Source organism: Daucus carota, chromosome 7 (genome assembly GCF_001625215.2).
Source record: "Daucus carota subsp. sativus chromosome 7, DH1 v3.0, whole genome shotgun sequence".
In the NCBI taxonomy this organism is placed as follows: domain Eukaryota; kingdom Viridiplantae; phylum Streptophyta; class Magnoliopsida; order Apiales; family Apiaceae; genus Daucus; species Daucus carota.
In genome coordinates, this window is record NC_030387.2 from 27520752 (window position 1) to 27537622 (window position 16871).

Consider the following 16871-nt stretch of genomic DNA (forward strand, 5'->3'; position numbering starts at 1 on the left):
GATCTATGATCTTAGAGAGGTAAACCCTGACGAGGATGTCTTTATGCATGCCTTTGCTTTGGAATTAAATTATGTGACTGTGGGGGTCAACAATTTGCTAGAGCAATGGGAGCTAATTGTCTATACACAGAGGAATGGTTCTTTCAGACTATCTGTCGAATCTCTGAAATCATTCTCTGTATCTGAGCTCTGGGTGCTTCGGAATAAGGTAAAGCGCAGCTCCAACCTGAATGAACTTCTTCGTGACAAACTGCTGGAACAAGCTGTATTCAACAGTCCTCAGGTTGTCAGGAATCCTTATTGTGTTAAGTTCGTTCACAAGGAGATCTTCAGCACTGTCTATCTCAACGAAGAAGCCTTGCCAAAGTATCCAGCTAAACAACTTGCTCTTGCCTCCACTCTTTTAAGAACCAAGGGCTTTGCTTCTAAAGCTAAGTCTGATGCTGATGATGTGATTCTTGCTTACTGCACTCGAAAGAATGTTGCTCAATACTTTCGAAGGATGAAAAATGTTACAAAATCTCAGCCATCAGACTTCCGCGAAGACCCGGTGGATTTGGAAGTACTTCATCAACTGGCTCTGGCAAAGGAACGAAAGAAGCGTGGTGAATCCACTACATCTGAAGTGCCAACCAGGGAAGAACCATCAACTCCTATCCTTCACACTTCTGATATCGAAGAAGGAGAAGTTGATCTTTAGATTCATTAGGGATTTGTAATATATGTTCAGTAAGAACATCCTTTTGTAATCTAATGTAATCTTTTGAATTCTGGTGAATGTTTAATGAAATACCAGAAACTTTTTGCTATTTACAATTCATGTTTAATCCTTTGTCTTATCAGTTAGTTGAGTTATCCTCTCGATAATTTGCATGTTATGTTAACAAACAAATAGGGGGAGATTGAAAGGCATATGTTAAGCCTATTTGTATTTAAGAGTACCAACTCAACTCTGATAAGAAAGAAAGTAAATTAGCAAGCACTGTTGAAGGAATCCGTACGAAGAACGTCAAGTGATTTGTTGAAATTATATATCTGAAGAATTTCAGGATGCTGCTGCACACCACTGGAAGAAGTTCATTAATATGTTCAAGCCTCAGTGTACAAATAATCTTTTGTAGCACGTCCAGAAGTCCAGAAGGTATAAAGTTTTAATACTTTATTTATTCAGAAGATTCCATACTATTGTTACTAATGAAGAAGAACTACGAAGACAAAGAATCGACGAACAAGCCACATCTCATATGTTTATTTGATAAAGAATATTTAATTCAGCTAGATACAGATGAACCAGACAGTACATTTGTGTGTCAGCTACTCTAATTAAGTATTCTGCATCAACTACAAGTGGCCGTTCAATCAAGACAAAGATCTACAAAGTTTAATCTAGTCGGAAGTCTCTGCTGATGAAGATATACAATATTATAAGTATTTATTTAATTATCTCACTATTCAAAATAATTAAATTGGTTGTATAATTTATTTATTAAATTAATTCACCTTCGAATTAATTTAATTTATGAATTTATATAATTAATATAATTAAGTGGGTAATTATCTAATATTTATATATATTAAAAAGCTGATTTATTGATTATTTGGATCGGTATGACATTCTCTGAAAATGTCATACCGTGTCTGTTGTGAAGGCTTTTTCTTCATGACTTTCCAAGTCATACTGGTGTGTGTTGAAAGGATTAAAACATTCGGTATGACTTTATTTAATTAAGTCATACCGTGTGCCTTATACTGACATGCCATGGCATGACTTAGAAATGTCATACCGTTTGTGTACTGCATGACATTGTCTGGTATGACTTTAAAAAGTCATACCGTGTCCTGATTCCAGGGATTGTCGTTTGTGTGTATGACTTGAGTTATTATGACTTAACAAAGTCATACCGAAGTGTTCTAAATGGCTTTGGAGTTGTATGTCATACCGAATGACTTAGTCACCAAGTCTGAAATGTCATACCGTGCCTATGCAGTATGGCATTCCTTATTTATGTCATTCCTTTCTTGTTTTAGGGCATGGCTTTGTGTAATAATGTCATATCTTCCATTGTAATGTCATTCCTAAGCTAGAAAGTCATTCCTTTCAATGTCATACCTAGATCTAAGTGGTTTGCCTATAAATATGGCTTCACTTCTTCATTTCTCAAGTGTTCAAGCATTGTAAAAGCTTTCAAGTTGTTTGTAACTTGCAATTGTTATATCCACAGTTTTCTGTGCTTTGATCACTCGATTGTTTTAATCACTAAGTTAGAATACATCCTGTCGAATTTATTCTACGAACTTTAGTGGACATTAAAACGAACCTTATTAATTATATAACGACTTAAAACATTGTTATATTAATTAATTAAAATCTGATTAACAAGTTTAATTCAAATCAGATTATTCCGCCGCGATTTTTAGTGACGATTGTATTCAACCCCCCCTTCTACAATCGTTTCAGGACCTAACAACATTGATATTTTGTGAGTGATGAGAAGAAGACTTGTAGTTAATTGACGCAAGGCTCCAACTCAAACCTGCCCTGAATCAAGCTGGGTGCCAGTCCTCATCGTATGTTAGATTTTGGCCGTTGGCAGGGACGGACACGGGGTTGGGTACTTAGTAGTGTTTGGAGTTGCTGCTCCCGACAGGCTCGACAACAGGTCGGATCGGTTATTTGAGACGTTAAATACAGATCCAAATTATTTTTAAAATTCAAATTCAATCCGGTTTTCTATATCAAATCCAAATCTACGGATTTCGGATCGGTTTCGGGTTCATCCAAAACCTGAATCATATTATTGTAAAAATATTATTTTTAATTTTTTCACATTGAATTTTATTATATTTAAAATTAAACTACACTAATAATAAAGTATTACACACTGATAAAATCTCGAGCCGTATTTAATAATTTCTAAACACAAATCTTCACTATATAAAGTATAAAATTTTAAAATAATTCATTAGTTAAACAAAAAAAGACACTATCGCCCAAGAATATACACATTCACACTTTATCTCTATATATTATAAACATAATTTAGTATATTTAAAATTTTAAAAAAAAAATATATTTGTATACTCCATACATATACATACATACATTTGGATATTTGGATTTTTTTTTGGTTTTCCGGTTTAGATCGGGTTCGGATCGGATTTGGATTTCAGGTCGGGTTTCGATACGGAATACCTAATATCCAAATCCAAATCCAAACTCGTTCGGGTCTAATTATAAAATCCAAATCCAAAATATCGAGTTCAGTAAAATCCATTCGCGTCGCAACGGTCGGGTATTCATTCGGATCGGATTTTTCTGTCATCCCTAGCTCCAAATAACAACGAGAGTTTTTCTTGAAAAAACAGGTGAAAAAATGTTTGGTAAATCTAAAATTAATTTTTCTAAACAACAGCCTCACTTACTTTTGGAAAAAGATGCTTTGCAACTTTTACATAAAATTGTTACAAATTTCAATATCAAACTTCATCAAGAACATTTTTTTTATATTATAACTCAAAATAAGAAAATATTAAAAAAATTACCAAGCATGTATCTGATTTCTACAACATCACTTTTTCTGACAGCGCAACAATTTTCAACATAACTTCAAAAAAGACCTTTAGGCCCTAACTATAAATAAGGAGGAAAGCAAGTGAAGAGCCTCCATGTTTCCGAGATTTTCGAGGAACGAAAGTAAGTGAAAATGAATATAATTATAACAGAATTTCATTTCAAAACCTTTACTCCAGAAGTGGGATGAAAGTGAAAGTTCATTTGCTTTCACTTGCATTCACTTGTTTGGAGCAAAGTTTTAAGGGTGGGGAATGCTATCTCGGCCACAACTCCATAATCTGATTTCGATCCTTGAACGGGCGATCCCCGCCCCAATCGGGGATTGTGATCCCGCGTTCGAGAAATTTTAATTTTTAATAAATATAATGATTTTATATAATAAAATATATTTTTAATAAAACACAATCTTCTAATCCATGGTAATAACATGATATTATCTTGTATTTTTAACATTAAATCATATTAAAATTGATAAATAAAATTACATGTATTACAATAAGTATAATATAAATAAATGATAACTTAAAGTCACAAAAAGATATTTTATTACAAGGTAAAAAAATTGATCAATAAAATTATAAATTATTTTTAATATTATTAATATTATACATGGTGCCTATTTTTAATAATTTATTACTCCCTCCGTCCCATAATTCTTGGCTTGTTTGACTTTTTATAGTTAAATTGACCGAATTTTGACTACAAATTACATGTAATTCTCTTGTAATTTTGACTAAAAATATATGTAATTCTTTTTTTTTTGTCATAAAAAATATATGTAATTCTTAATCATATTATATATGTAATTTGTAGTCAAAGTTTGGTCAAGTTGACCATCACAAGTCAAAAAAGTCAAAAATTATGGGACGGAGGGAGTAGTATAGTATATATAAATTTACTATTTTTCTAAATATATTCGTTTTTGTTTTCATATTTTTATTTTAACTAAAATCAAGACATAGTGCATTTTCGAGTCACACGACTATCATAAATATTACGATATATGTTTGTGAGAAGATATAATTTTTTGGTTTGATGGTCAACAATGTTATCCTACCTTTCCAATAACAGATGATGACGAGGTGGCACATGAAGTGATGTTGATGACGACGTTGTGTTTATATTTATATTTACATAAAACACAATTTATGATAATAACTTTAAGATAATAAAAATGAATTTTTAGAAAGAAAAATATAAATTATTTCTGGATATCTATCTAAAGAATGTGTATAACTCTTTTCAATTTTTTTTAAGAAAATCATTAATATGTGATATATATTTCAAAGATTCTAAGGTAGATAAATCTTAATAATCTTATACTACCTCTAATTATTTCTATTTCAAATTCAAAACTCTTTAAACAGCAGAAACCCCTTCAATTTATTAAAATCAGCCTAATGTCCCTGTTTGAAAATCATATGTTGGAGAAAAAGAATTAGAAATTTGCTCTATGTCATTGACCAAATAAATTATTTAATATTAATGTTTTATAGTTAATTTATTGAAATAACGATTTTATTTAAAAGATAATTTTCAAGAAACTACTCGAACAAGTTTTAGGATTACAAGCATTAATACATCTGGTTAAACGATATACTCTACACTCCTATTTCACAATAATAGCTGTCAGAAAAAGAAAAATTGAGAAATAATTGGAAAAAAAGCCAAACGATTATTATTTTGAAATAGAGTTAACAAAAAACTAATCAGAAATTATTGATCAAGAAATTCACATAAAACAACTAATCTAATCTAATAGTCCAAATTGCGACAAAAAACTTGCCAGTCATCTATCTATTAAAATAGATAATTCAAATCATCTATCTATTAAAATAGATAATTCAATCCTCCGATTATTCTATTAAAAAACAATTAAATCAATTCTTTAACTACAAATTTCCAAAACAGCCGATTAAAATCCGGATTAAATTCCATTAACACGATAATTACTTAATTTTGACGATGACATTACAATGAGTTTGAGATTGCATACATTTCCGTACTACCCTCTCCATAATCCTGTATATATTCATCGACCGGATTTGTAATTACTGTTACAAAATCGCCACGAAAAGGGGAAATTTTAGTAATAAGATGAGAGATGAAGATGCCAGATTTTCATTTTTCTCTAAATTTTGGTCGTCTGCTCTCAGAGCCAAAACCCTAGCTTCTCCCAAGGACAGTAGTTCCGGTCGTACAGACGGTTTAATCCGACGGCTAGGATTACTTGATCTCATTCTTCTCGGGATTGGTGCTTCTATCGGCGCCGGTATCTTTGTTGTCACTGGCACTGTTGCTCATGATGCTGGTCCTGGTCAGTTTCGAGATTGATTGTGTTGTCAATTTAAGTTGTTTAGTTTAGTTCTCGTGGTTTCGAGATTGATTGTGTGGTAAATTTAGGTGGTTTAATTTGATTCTTGTGATTTCGAGTTTTTTTAGGTTTGCTCCAATTTGAGTTTAGTGCTAAAGTTTGAGTTGTATTGCTTTCGGTGTGAAATTAGATGATGATTTGTAGAGCTGAAACTCGTGATTTGAGCATCATCCTGTGTGTATAATTTGTCTTCAACATTGTATGTTATTGAAAAAGAATTCATTACCGCAATTGTAAGTTCATTTAAAATTCAGATTTCGGGTTATTTAGGAAGAAGAATCCACTTTTTCTCGTGCGATAAATTATTAATTAGAGTTATATTTAGGATACACTTAACTGTATATTAGCTTAGATATGTAATCAGCACTTTTTTAATGATTGCTGAATTACTACAAGCTTTTAGTTCAAACTAGCTCATTTATCTCCGCTGTATTGCCAAATGGCTTAGTGGAAGTACTGTAGGTTGCATTTGCATTGTGAGGAAGTACTGTAGGTGCAACATAGGTTTACTATGGATTTAAAATCGTAGCTGCATATCTTAATTTGAACATAAAATCTTTTTTTTTTTTTTTTTTTGACAGAAATTTGAACATAAAATCTGAACATGTCATTTATTATAAATTTTGTATTGCAGGAGTCACCATCAGCTTCATATTGGCTGGTGCATCTTGTGTGCTCAATGCACTTTGTTATGCGGAGCTAGCCTCTCGCTTTCCTGCAGTAGTTGGTGGTGCTTACTTATATTCATACACAGCTTTTAATGAGCTTACTGCATTTCTAGTGTTTGCACAGATGATGCTTGACTATCATATCGGTGCAGCTAGTATAGCACGAAGTTTGTCAAGTTATGTAGTTACTATATTAGAACTCATCCCCTTTCTTAAAGATAATATTCCAAGTTGGGTTGGACATGGTAGTGAAGAAATGTTTGGAGCTATTTCTTTCAACATACTAGCTCCAGTTCTCTTAGTTCTTCTTACATTAATCCTATGTCAGGGTGTGGGGGAATCTTCTATGGTGAACTCCCTTATGACCATTACGAAGGTAAGTTCTTTCTACTCTTGTATAAACTGTGTATTAGCACTAGTGATTTGGAGCCTTTAACTTGTATACCTTCTGCCGAGAACAGTTGTTTTTGCATTCATGTCTTATGCTGCTTATATTGTTTGTTGGGCTCATTAATCTTTAATTTATCCCTTGCTAAAGGTTTCCCGTTCATGTCAACCTCATAATGTTTCCTCAATCTGCCATTCAATCAGTATTGGCCAAAATTCAACACTAAATTAAGAATTGAATAGTGTGTGTGTTGATGCAGGTAGTCATTGTGGTTATTGTCATTATAGTTGGTGCTTTTGAAGTTGATGTTTCAAACTGGACTCCATTTGCTCCAAATGGTTACAAGGCAGTTTTCACAGGAGCAACAGTTGTATTTTTCGCATATGTGGGATTTGATGCAGTTGCCAATTCAGCTGAAGAATCTAAAAGGCCACAGGTATGTCTTCGGATAAAAATTTAAATGCTTTTTGGCATGAATATGCTGATTGCTGCATATGTTATTTTTTGTTGGAATGTTTCTTACTATGTACTTGCTCTATTTTTCAAATAGTTATCACAAATTTTTTAATGTAAAATTTCAGAGGGACTTACCATTAGGCATAATCGGAAGCCTTCTCATTTGCATTGTATTATACATTGGTGTTTGCTTAGTGCTTACTGGGATGGTCCCTTACTATTCTCTCGGAGCAGATGCTCCCCTGGCTGAGGCTTTCACATCCAAGGGTTTAAAGTATGTTTCCGTGTTGATCAGTGTTGGTGCTGTGGCCGGACTTACTACAACCCTTCTGGTTGGTCTCTATGTCCAGGTAAATTGCCTTTAGTGTTCAAATGTTTGCATTAGAAATATGTCTCGAGATAATTGATTGAAATTGTGTGCAGTCTCGATTATATCTTGGTCTGGGAAGGGATGGTTTACTACCTCCGGTATTCGCCAAAGTACATCCAACACACCACACACCAATTCATTCTCAAGTCTGGGTTGGTATTGTTGCTATAATCTTGGCAGGACTTTTTGATGTACAGGTGCTCTCCCACATCCTTTCTGTTGGCACACTGGTATGTCAACTTCTAACTCTTTAAAAGCTTGGTACACAGGAATTTTTGCATTGTGAAAATGAATGGTTCTATTAGATTGACGCAAGTATAGGATGAATTTGGTTGATTTCTGATTTTACAGATAGTACTGTATCCTAGTACCTTCTAATATATAATAATGTTTCTATGAGCTTGAGTGTTAGTATTAGTCAAACAAGACGAATTTGTCTTAGTTTTGATTATTCTACTCAATTTAGGCATTTTCCACAGTTGTAAGTTTGATGCTCACATTACAGCCCTGTTTGTTTTAGACAGGCTATTCTGTTGTGTCAGCATGTGTGATAACCTTACGGTGGACAGATAAGCCTGCAAGCCAAGCTTCTGCAAGGTGGCAGCCTAATAGAATGGAAGGTATTTTGTGCCTTGTACTAATTTCATGTTGTGGTTTCGCTGCTGGACTCTTCTACCGATTTAGCGCTGCATTGCCTTTTCCGATCATTGCCATATTCATTGCGGTCCTTGCTATAACAGGCCTCTTTTTTCGTCAAGTAAGTAAATATCAAAATTTATATGCAATTGTTTATGGGAGGTTGTAGGAGCATCTTCAAGAGACTTTGAGTCCTTTCTCTGATTAAGATCTAATTATTTTTTATTCTTAGTAACTTGGTACATATATGCATCATCTCAAAGACTCAAACAATACTTCTTTTTTAAATTTTTTCAAACCGAAGTACTTTCTATCAATTAAGTGAAGAGGGAAGAAAGTTTTTTTAATATTTTATTGTATAGAATGACTTGGGAGTGGGAGGAGGCTCCTCAAGAATGAGAGGCTTGGGAGGAAGGATCCTAAAAATTCGAGAAGCTACTAGAGCAACTTTTTATTTATTAATTTTCTCTCAAATTTTAACTTAAGTGCTTATATAGAGAGTCGCTAAAGGATGTTATAAACAAGATTATAAAGGTGGATGTTATGATCTTATTTATCAGACTGCATGCATAAAAATCAGGTGTATTAACTTTGGATTTTTAAATAATCCATTAAAATATTTAATCTGTATTTTAGATAGTCCTTGAAAACACGGGGGTAATCAATCAAGATTTTTAAATTATCCTTCAAAATCCGGTGATACTCAATTAAGATAACATATAATCCCTTAAAATCTGTTGGTATTCGAGATCAAATGGTTTTTTTTTAGGATTTTATAGAATGATAATCTCAATGGATTTCATGGTGTTTTTAAACTTCTTGAAATCCGGCTAAAATCTATGTGATTTATAAGGATTTGTCAAAAATTCGTTTTAAAAATCAGTGAGATTTACATTTTACATTAACTTTGTCAGACTCTGCGTACATTTAAAATCGAGAGATTATTATAAGTCCATTAAAATCCTTTAAAATATGATTGATTACACCCACCCTAAGAAAAATATGGATCTGTATGCGAAGTAGATTGACTGGTGTATATGGTGTGAGTGTTTAAATTTCCCTCTTAAGTTCCCATTTCAATCTCAGCCTCTAGCTCTTGGCTCATGTTCATATGCTCATAATGGTTTTATTTTGACATGTTCGCCAACATTGATATAATGATTCTGTTGGATATATGTTTTCATATTGTATCATCATTATGTGTTATGGATGACATGTCTAGCCTAATTTTAAGTTGATTCTGTTACTTGCCCTAAATCTGACATAGTACAGCTTATTGTCTTTGTAATATATCATTATATCATCTCTCCTGCAGGCATATACAGATCCTCCTGGGTTCTCTTGTCCCTGGGTTCCGGTTGTCCCTGCTCTTTCCATTTTATTCAATATGTTCCTCTTTGCTCAGGTTTGCATTTACTGATTTTAAGATCCTTTAGTCAACAAGCATGATATTACCGAAGATAAACTACCTAAGAAAAATAGCATGTCCTGTGAAAATTGAAGTCACGTGGATTGGCATATTGAATCTAATTATTAAATCCATTGCAGTTGCATTATGAAGCCTATCTGAGATTCGTCATCCTCAGCACTATTGCAATTTTCATTTATGCACTTTATGGGCAATATCATGCGAATCCTTCAAGTGAGAAAACCATCTATCACAGGGCACCCACGGATGATGTTCAATAGTCTTCTGCGGCGTTAGTGCACTACCAGCATTCTGAAATGCATTCTGCCGTGCCTTACCTGTTGTAATATACCTCATGTATACCAAGGGTTTTACTGCATTATGAAGTATGAGCATTTAGTCCCTGAGCTTAGAACCCCATTACTTATTGTATTACCATGTAAACAATGTCAATATAATTATGTACAATTAGCTTGGTATGTATACAAAACAACTGTTTGCTCGAAGAAGCTAGTCCTTGTAGCATTCTCTTATACTGAATATATGGAACTGAAGATTTAGACAATTGTCTCTGGCTGTAAGCTGAAAACCTATATTATCTTTTCACACTTTTTATTTTGTTATCTAAGAATATGGAACTGAAGATCAAACATGTTGCTTCTTGCATGTTTAGCATTATTGCAGATTTGGCCGTGCTCTATATGAGCAAAATCATGCAAGCCCCTCAAATTCGAGGCAGCTGTTTATGGGAGCTCATTTATCTTCTTTGGTGTTGCCAGCAATTTGAAATCCACATTGCTGTGCCTCATCTTCTGCTATATATCATGCTGATACCAGGGATCTAATGCGCTCTTTTGTCTTTTGTCAAGTAGTGTGCTAAAACCCCCATTTGAACATTGTATAGCATTACGACGATATAAATGCTGATGTAGAATTGTAGACAATCGCTGGACACAAGCAGGAACTCAGAAATTTTGCAATCTGAACCTTAGACAAATTGTTGTGCGTTGCGAGCAGAAACGGTCACCTTGTGTTGTCTGTTTACAGAAATGAGATAAACATGGGCATGACATATACTCCCCACTGATTAGTTAAACTTTTATAACGCCAATTTGTGTTAAATGAGTGACAATTCCTGTTTTCCCTTTGATTTGTTATTTATGCCAGCATAAATATACAATCTGAATTTCTACTGCAAGTTCATAGGCATGTAATAATTTACCTTTCTCAGTGATTCAATTAATTAAGTTTCGGTAAAATAATTTGTTACTGTAGTTCTACCTTCATCACTACTTTCTATAAAAATATAAATCAAACATCAAGTCGTTGTAGTATAGTGGTAAGTATTCCCGCCTGTCACGCGGGTGACCCGGGTTCGATCCCCGGCAGCGGCGTTATTTTTGAGCATTTCAGGAAAAATATAGTGTAAGCAGAATCAACCTTGGTCTGTTTCGCACACAGTCAAACACCGTATAATAATATCAATATAACTTTTTATATACAATACAACTCAATTTGCCGTCTTGCTTCACAACAGGACTCCCTCCAGCAATAGCTTACATGTTCAATTTCAGTGCCAATTTTGTGCTTCTGAAATATTTTTCGAGCAAGTAGTATTCCTTCCCATACCCAATGAAAACGAGAAAGGCCAAGAAACTAACAATTTAGTAAAGGAAAATAGGAGTAAACTTCCTCCTGTATCTTAGATAGAAGATGTAGGTTATTATTCAGCAGACTTGTAAGTCGAATCTGACACTGCTTTGCTGATCATTTCCGATTGAGCTTTGAAGCTTCTTCCTCCAAAATTTATGGCCATGAATACGAAGCCATGTACAAGAAAGCCTGGCTATAGCTGCCTGGCTGGTAAGTTGAACCCTACACGCCACACTCAGCTCAGTCAACTTATTATATACTACATTTGAATTGAGGCTCAATTCGTATCCTTCGATGTCTGATTTTGATACCAGCACCATACAGCTATCATCAAAAGCTTCAAAGTTTGTTTTCTCCGAGCAACTTAATGTAGTATCCGTCGAACTTGTGCAAATATATCTTTCCTTCCAGCGTTGATAATAGTCCTGAACAGCCTGCAAAGTTATTGTGAGAAAACATGAGGAAGTCAGCTTAAGAGCACTAAATGTTTTGGCACGATCTTCAACATTTCAGTGGGTACAAGTTGAATTATATTGTGTCCGACAGATGGGAATTCTTGCACGTAAACTGCATTAGTATGTGGAAGCATTCCGCACCAACGAAGTCAAAAACTAAGGTTAACCTTAAAAGAAATTTACAAAGCAAACGAAATATGAAACTGTTTTACTCATTTAAGTGACAAATTGTTACATCCTAATCTAGTTTCAACAAATCCTTGGCTTGGTAAGTCCCACACACATGAGAGCAGGAAGTAGTAACCTTACCACAATTATTTGAAAATAAAACAGAAAGATAGCATACTGCACTAATATGATCCGATAACGAAAACCTATAATGGCATAAAGTAAGTTGACATAATCACGAAAGATCATAAATATGACTTGTACTGAAACACTCTATCGTACCTGCCACTGAGAAGAGGCCAAACGTACCCTTGGTCTAATGGACCTCACATATTCGTAGGCAACAGTTGGTGTCATTTGCTTGTGTTCCACCTGCGTTCAAAGGGGGAGGCATCACAATAGTTTCTAAGATGTGAATGAATACTTATTAGGAGTCCTCGGACACATACCAGGTAACATAGAACAACAGTTGTACTACGACCACGACCAGCCTTACAGTGAACATATGTAGTTTTACCACGAGATGCATTATCTATATAAATTCAAGACCCAAATTCCAGAGGTTAAAAACATTCAAATTTATAGTTATAGCCTACCTAAACAATATTATAACAGATCCCTGACGAGTTTTATGTGGGAAATTGGATAAAAAGAAGTGAAAAACTGCACGTCAGAGATGAAACACAGATATGAGACACCAAACCACAAGAATTCATATGAGTATAAAACATCATTTTCAAGAATACCTTGGCTTTGATCCTAGTATCTAAACGAGCATAATCAGTTTCATGACTAATGATATATGCTTTCAAACATAAAAGCAACTAGTGACACAATCAGTTCACTAGTGATGAAGAAACTACAGTAACTAACGTACTTCTGGAAATATTTATTCCATGGAAGAAAGGATCATCGAGGAAAGCTTACTATGGATGAAATCAACAGCCTGGCGTATATCACCGTAGCATGGAGCAAAAAGATAATCTCTTGTAGGAATCACCAAATGGTTAATACCATGAGCCTACAGATGAAATATCAATACAAAACTTTTAATTCCCGACAAAAAAATTGCAAAACAGAGCAAGACATGTTTATGCATTAAAGTTGCATTCAAAGAGACTCCTGGCTTAAGTGCACCAATTATGCTGTAACAAAGAAATCAGAGATGAATAAATGGAAAGCCGTAATAGACTTTTTGTATTAAGCCAGCCTACAATGCTAGCACAATCCTTAAAAGATTTTAATATTTAGTCATGTAGACCTATCGAAGAACTTGTACAGGTTTGAGATGAAGATTTACCAATATGACAAACTTATTATAAGTCATTTTTAGCTCCCACTAAATAGAAGAACATATATGGCGTGAACAAAACAAAGGGTCTAACACATAATTACATCATATAAAGATGTTGAGACCAGGGTTTCATATGGTTCATTCAGTGTGACCACTCCATGCACACCAAGTTCCTTTAAGCGTTGAACATCAGCTGGGAATGGCACAGCACCTAACAATATAAACTGATGACAAGAAAAGAGGCAGTGAGCGCATAATATATTTTTAATCAACATAAAAGTTTATATGCAGTGCCATAAGATCGGAATGATATGATCAAATCATATGTAGAATTGCAATTCTGCATTGCAGGTATAGGTATAAAATTAATCCAAACTTAAATAAGAAAGCACATTATTTGTAAAACAAGTGAAATAATAAATGTATATCATCTAATTGCTTGAAAACGAGACTAAGTGGCATTATACAAATCATGAAACCATGTAAGGGAAAGACCACACACAATACATTGAGAGATTAAAGGTTTTCTCCCAAACGAATCATTTCAAAAATAACCAACCCCCGTGTACTGGCATGAAGCATCCTTAAGGCGCAAGAGCTGTGATAGTAGTCACCAAGGTTAATGAGGCGATTATCAGCATAAATTATGTGAAGTTATGTACTCAATTTAGAGCAAATGATAACGATAACACTACAATAAGTATGCTAACTAAAACATCCAAGAACAAAAAAGTAGAATCAACCATAGACAGATAATTGTACATGCTACTAGTACTAGTAGTACTTGAAATAATTTTGTTCAAATATTGTGCATTTTTGTCTCCTTTTTTTCTTTTTTATATAAAAAAAGACTTATCGCGGAGAAAAACTTCATAGTTACGTAATAATATTTTTGCATCATGTATTTAACAGGCGTTTTAAAGAATAAGTCACTTATTTCCGGAAAAAATAAGTAGTATTTACGTAACAAACAAGTTACTTATTTTTGCAAAATAAGGTAAGCCAAGCACGGTCATTACCGATACACGGAATTCTTTTTATACCTCATCAACTCGATCCCACCACCGGAACTGGGGCTGAATCTTGTTCCTAACAACATTATACAGCAAAGTAGGATAGAACAGAGCACGAGCACCTGCTCCTACCAAAGCCCTCTTGCTGTTCAAAACAACACAAGACTCATCGCCACCAGAATCATTCAATTCCAGTATATACATTTGAAATCTTTACAAGAATCAAACACAAATCCGATAAAAGTTGAAGCAAATTGAGAGAAGCTTGTATTGATAGAAGAAATTGAGTGGTGATTAAATGAAAAAGTGGATTGTTACAGAAATGAGGTTGTTGGTGTAGAGTGAGAGAAGCAAGCAAGCAAAGGAGTCTTTATGATTCTCTCTCCACCTTTCGTTTTCTCTCAACAAACATAACTGATGACTGTTGGAAATACCATGCTTTATTGGTCCTGGTCCTTGGCATATGATGAGCTGGGGCCTGTTAAATAATACGAATTTTCTATATTGTGCCCAAGGACACACAATAGTCACTAACATCGATGAGAATACTAGTTTTTGATTGGTGGATGAATAATAAATGTAAATGATCCCCTGCATTCACATCAATTCCAACAATCAAAACAAGCCATTTTCATGAAAATTGGTGCTTATTGTGTGCCCTTGGGCACACATTAGAAAGACCGTAAATAATATACTAGTCCTGGATCGTTGGATGCATATCCAGCGACCAGGATTATAACAAAATTTTAAGATGTCTTAGACGGAGAAAATCCGTCTAGCGCTTTTGTCTAGACGGATTTTTAGCATCTAGCGGTTAAAACCGCCAAACATCTTAAAAATATATTATAATTTTGGCTGAATATTCATCCAACAGCCAGAAAACTGTATATTATTTAACCCCTCCCAATACAGAACCCTTTACTTAAATTTCACAGTGCGGAAAAACTAAGAGTTGTAGAATGTAGGGTAACTGCAGGCCCGGCTAATCATTCTCGCATATTTTCATATAAATTTATTTTGTTATAAACCATAACTAATAAATTATATAAAAGTAACATTATTTATATCAATTTAAAAATCAATAAAAACAATGTTATATTGAATATATTATTCTTACAAATAAGTAATATTATATTGTATATGTGATTGTTTACGTTATTTAATATAAAGTTAATTTACAAATAAATATTAAATTATAAATTGTAAAAGAAAACTACGTAAGTTTAATTTTAATGGTTATGCACATTAAATTCTTATTGAATATTTATATAAATTTTCATATAAAAGTTAAAGGATTTGAAGATAAATAGATAATTTATTTAATCAATTTAAATACTATATATAATATATATACTATTTTATTAAATTTGGACTCCTTAAAATTTGAGACTCTGTGCAAATGCTCCAGTTGCACATGTTAATAGCCGGCTCTAGCTCTGGTAACTGTATGTTTTATTTTTCTACCGAAATAACTGTGGGATATTTGAAGTACATTAAAAGCAAAAATTATATTTTATATTTATATAAAACATTTACACAAATACAAGATTTTAAAACATTTCCACAAATACGAGATTTTGTTCCGCATTCCCCATCTTCATCTTCCGCTGTCTTCTTTCACTCTCTTGTCACTATTCTCCCTATCTTTTCCTGTCGCACTCTCTCTCTCACACCGTCGATTGTAAAAAGTCATCGTCATCACCACCGTCGATCGTAAAAAGCCATCGGTGAACCCATACTCAATTGTAACTCGTACCGAGTCAACTCACTACAGGTTAGGTTAGATTTGGCGATTCACGGCGTTTCAAAATCAAATATCAAGCAGGTAACAACACAAGATTTCGAAGTGCAAGGTAGAGGGGTGCATGTTGAGAGAAGAGAGAGTGTGAGGCTAGAGAAAAGTTGATTATGTGGTTGATTTTGTTATATTAATATTGGCCCCGCAAGGGTACTCTATTTGCAACCACTTGCAACTAAATATAATATTCAACAGATTTTTTCAAAATTGCATTTCTGGTTGATTATAAGGTTACTAATAGTTGCAAATATGATTGCAGACGCAACCGGCGTATATTTTGCAATTTTTTTGAAAGATGGTATTTTTACAATTTGTTTTAAAAATTACAGTAATTTTGTAAAAATTCTTTTAAATATGGGTGTATATGAAAAAACCCCTTAAAAGTATCTTTATAAAAATCTAATTCAAGTCTATTTTAATCTTTTATATTATTTTTTAAGAAAGTATTAGCATAATATTAAAATAATGAATTGGATATAAGGATTTCGATTTTTCTATCGAATTAATTGCTGGGATATTTGAAGTACATAAAAAACAAAATTATATTTTATACTTATATCAGATAGGTTAAAAGTATCTTTATAAAAATTAATTCAAGTCTATTTTAATATTATTT

The 16871-nt window shown here is 33.5% G+C and overlaps 2 protein-coding genes and 1 non-coding gene across 3 annotated transcripts; 2 read left to right on the top strand and 1 right to left on the bottom strand.

Moving 5' to 3' along the window:
* The first annotated feature begins 5528 nt into the window (after nt 1-5528).
* On the top strand, nt 5529-10439 carry LOC108196593 (cationic amino acid transporter 9, chloroplastic). Its single transcript, XM_017363944.2, has 8 exons — nt 5529-5891; nt 6583-6992; nt 7264-7440; nt 7586-7810; nt 7884-8060; nt 8351-8587; nt 9782-9871; nt 10015-10439. Exons 1-8 carry the CDS (start codon nt 5672-5674, stop codon nt 10153-10155), a joined length of 1677 nt encoding a protein of 558 aa, XP_017219433.1. The 5' UTR covers nt 5529-5671; the 3' UTR covers nt 10156-10439.
* Nucleotides 10440-11196: 757 nt separating this feature from the next.
* Nucleotides 11197-11268, top strand: TRNAD-GUC (transfer RNA aspartic acid (anticodon GUC)). Its single transcript has one exon. It is a non-coding gene; the product is annotated as a tRNA-Asp (tRNA).
* Nucleotides 11269-11350: 82 nt separating this feature from the next.
* LOC108194172 (phosphatidylglycerophosphate phosphatase PTPMT2) lies at nt 11351-14842 on the bottom strand. Its single transcript, XM_017361085.2, has 6 exons — nt 14488-14842; nt 13546-13668; nt 13078-13171; nt 12600-12682; nt 12433-12522; nt 11351-11961 (listed from the first exon to the last, which is right to left on the bottom strand). Exons 1-6 carry the CDS (start codon nt 14659-14661, stop codon nt 11602-11604), a joined length of 924 nt encoding a protein of 307 aa, XP_017216574.1. The 5' UTR covers nt 14662-14842; the 3' UTR covers nt 11351-11601.
* Nucleotides 14843-16871: the final 2029 nt, after the last annotated feature.

Bases quoted from the DNA above. Each gene is read 5' to 3' on its own strand.
- LOC108194172 (XM_017361085.2), bottom strand. From the start codon at position 14,661: ATGTATATACTGGAATTGAATGATTCTGGTGGCGATGAGTCTTGTGTT. The intron at 13,669-14,487 runs GTATAAAAAGAA...TCTTGTCATCAG, and splicing joins GGTGGGATCGAGTTGATGAG to TTTATATTGTTAGGTGCTGT. The intron at 12,683-13,077 runs GTAAGCTTTCCT...GAATTTATATAG, and splicing joins GGCTGTTGATTTCATCCATA to ATAATGCATCTCGTGGTAAA.
- LOC108196593 (XM_017363944.2), top strand. From the start codon at position 5,672: ATGAGAGATGAAGATGCCAGATTTTCATTTTTCTCTAAATTTTGGTCG. The intron at 7,441-7,585 runs GTATGTCTTCGG...GTAAAATTTCAG, and splicing joins AAGAATCTAAAAGGCCACAG to AGGGACTTACCATTAGGCAT. The intron at 8,061-8,350 runs GTATGTCAACTT...TGTTTGTTTTAG, and splicing joins TCCTTTCTGTTGGCACACTG to ACAGGCTATTCTGTTGTGTC.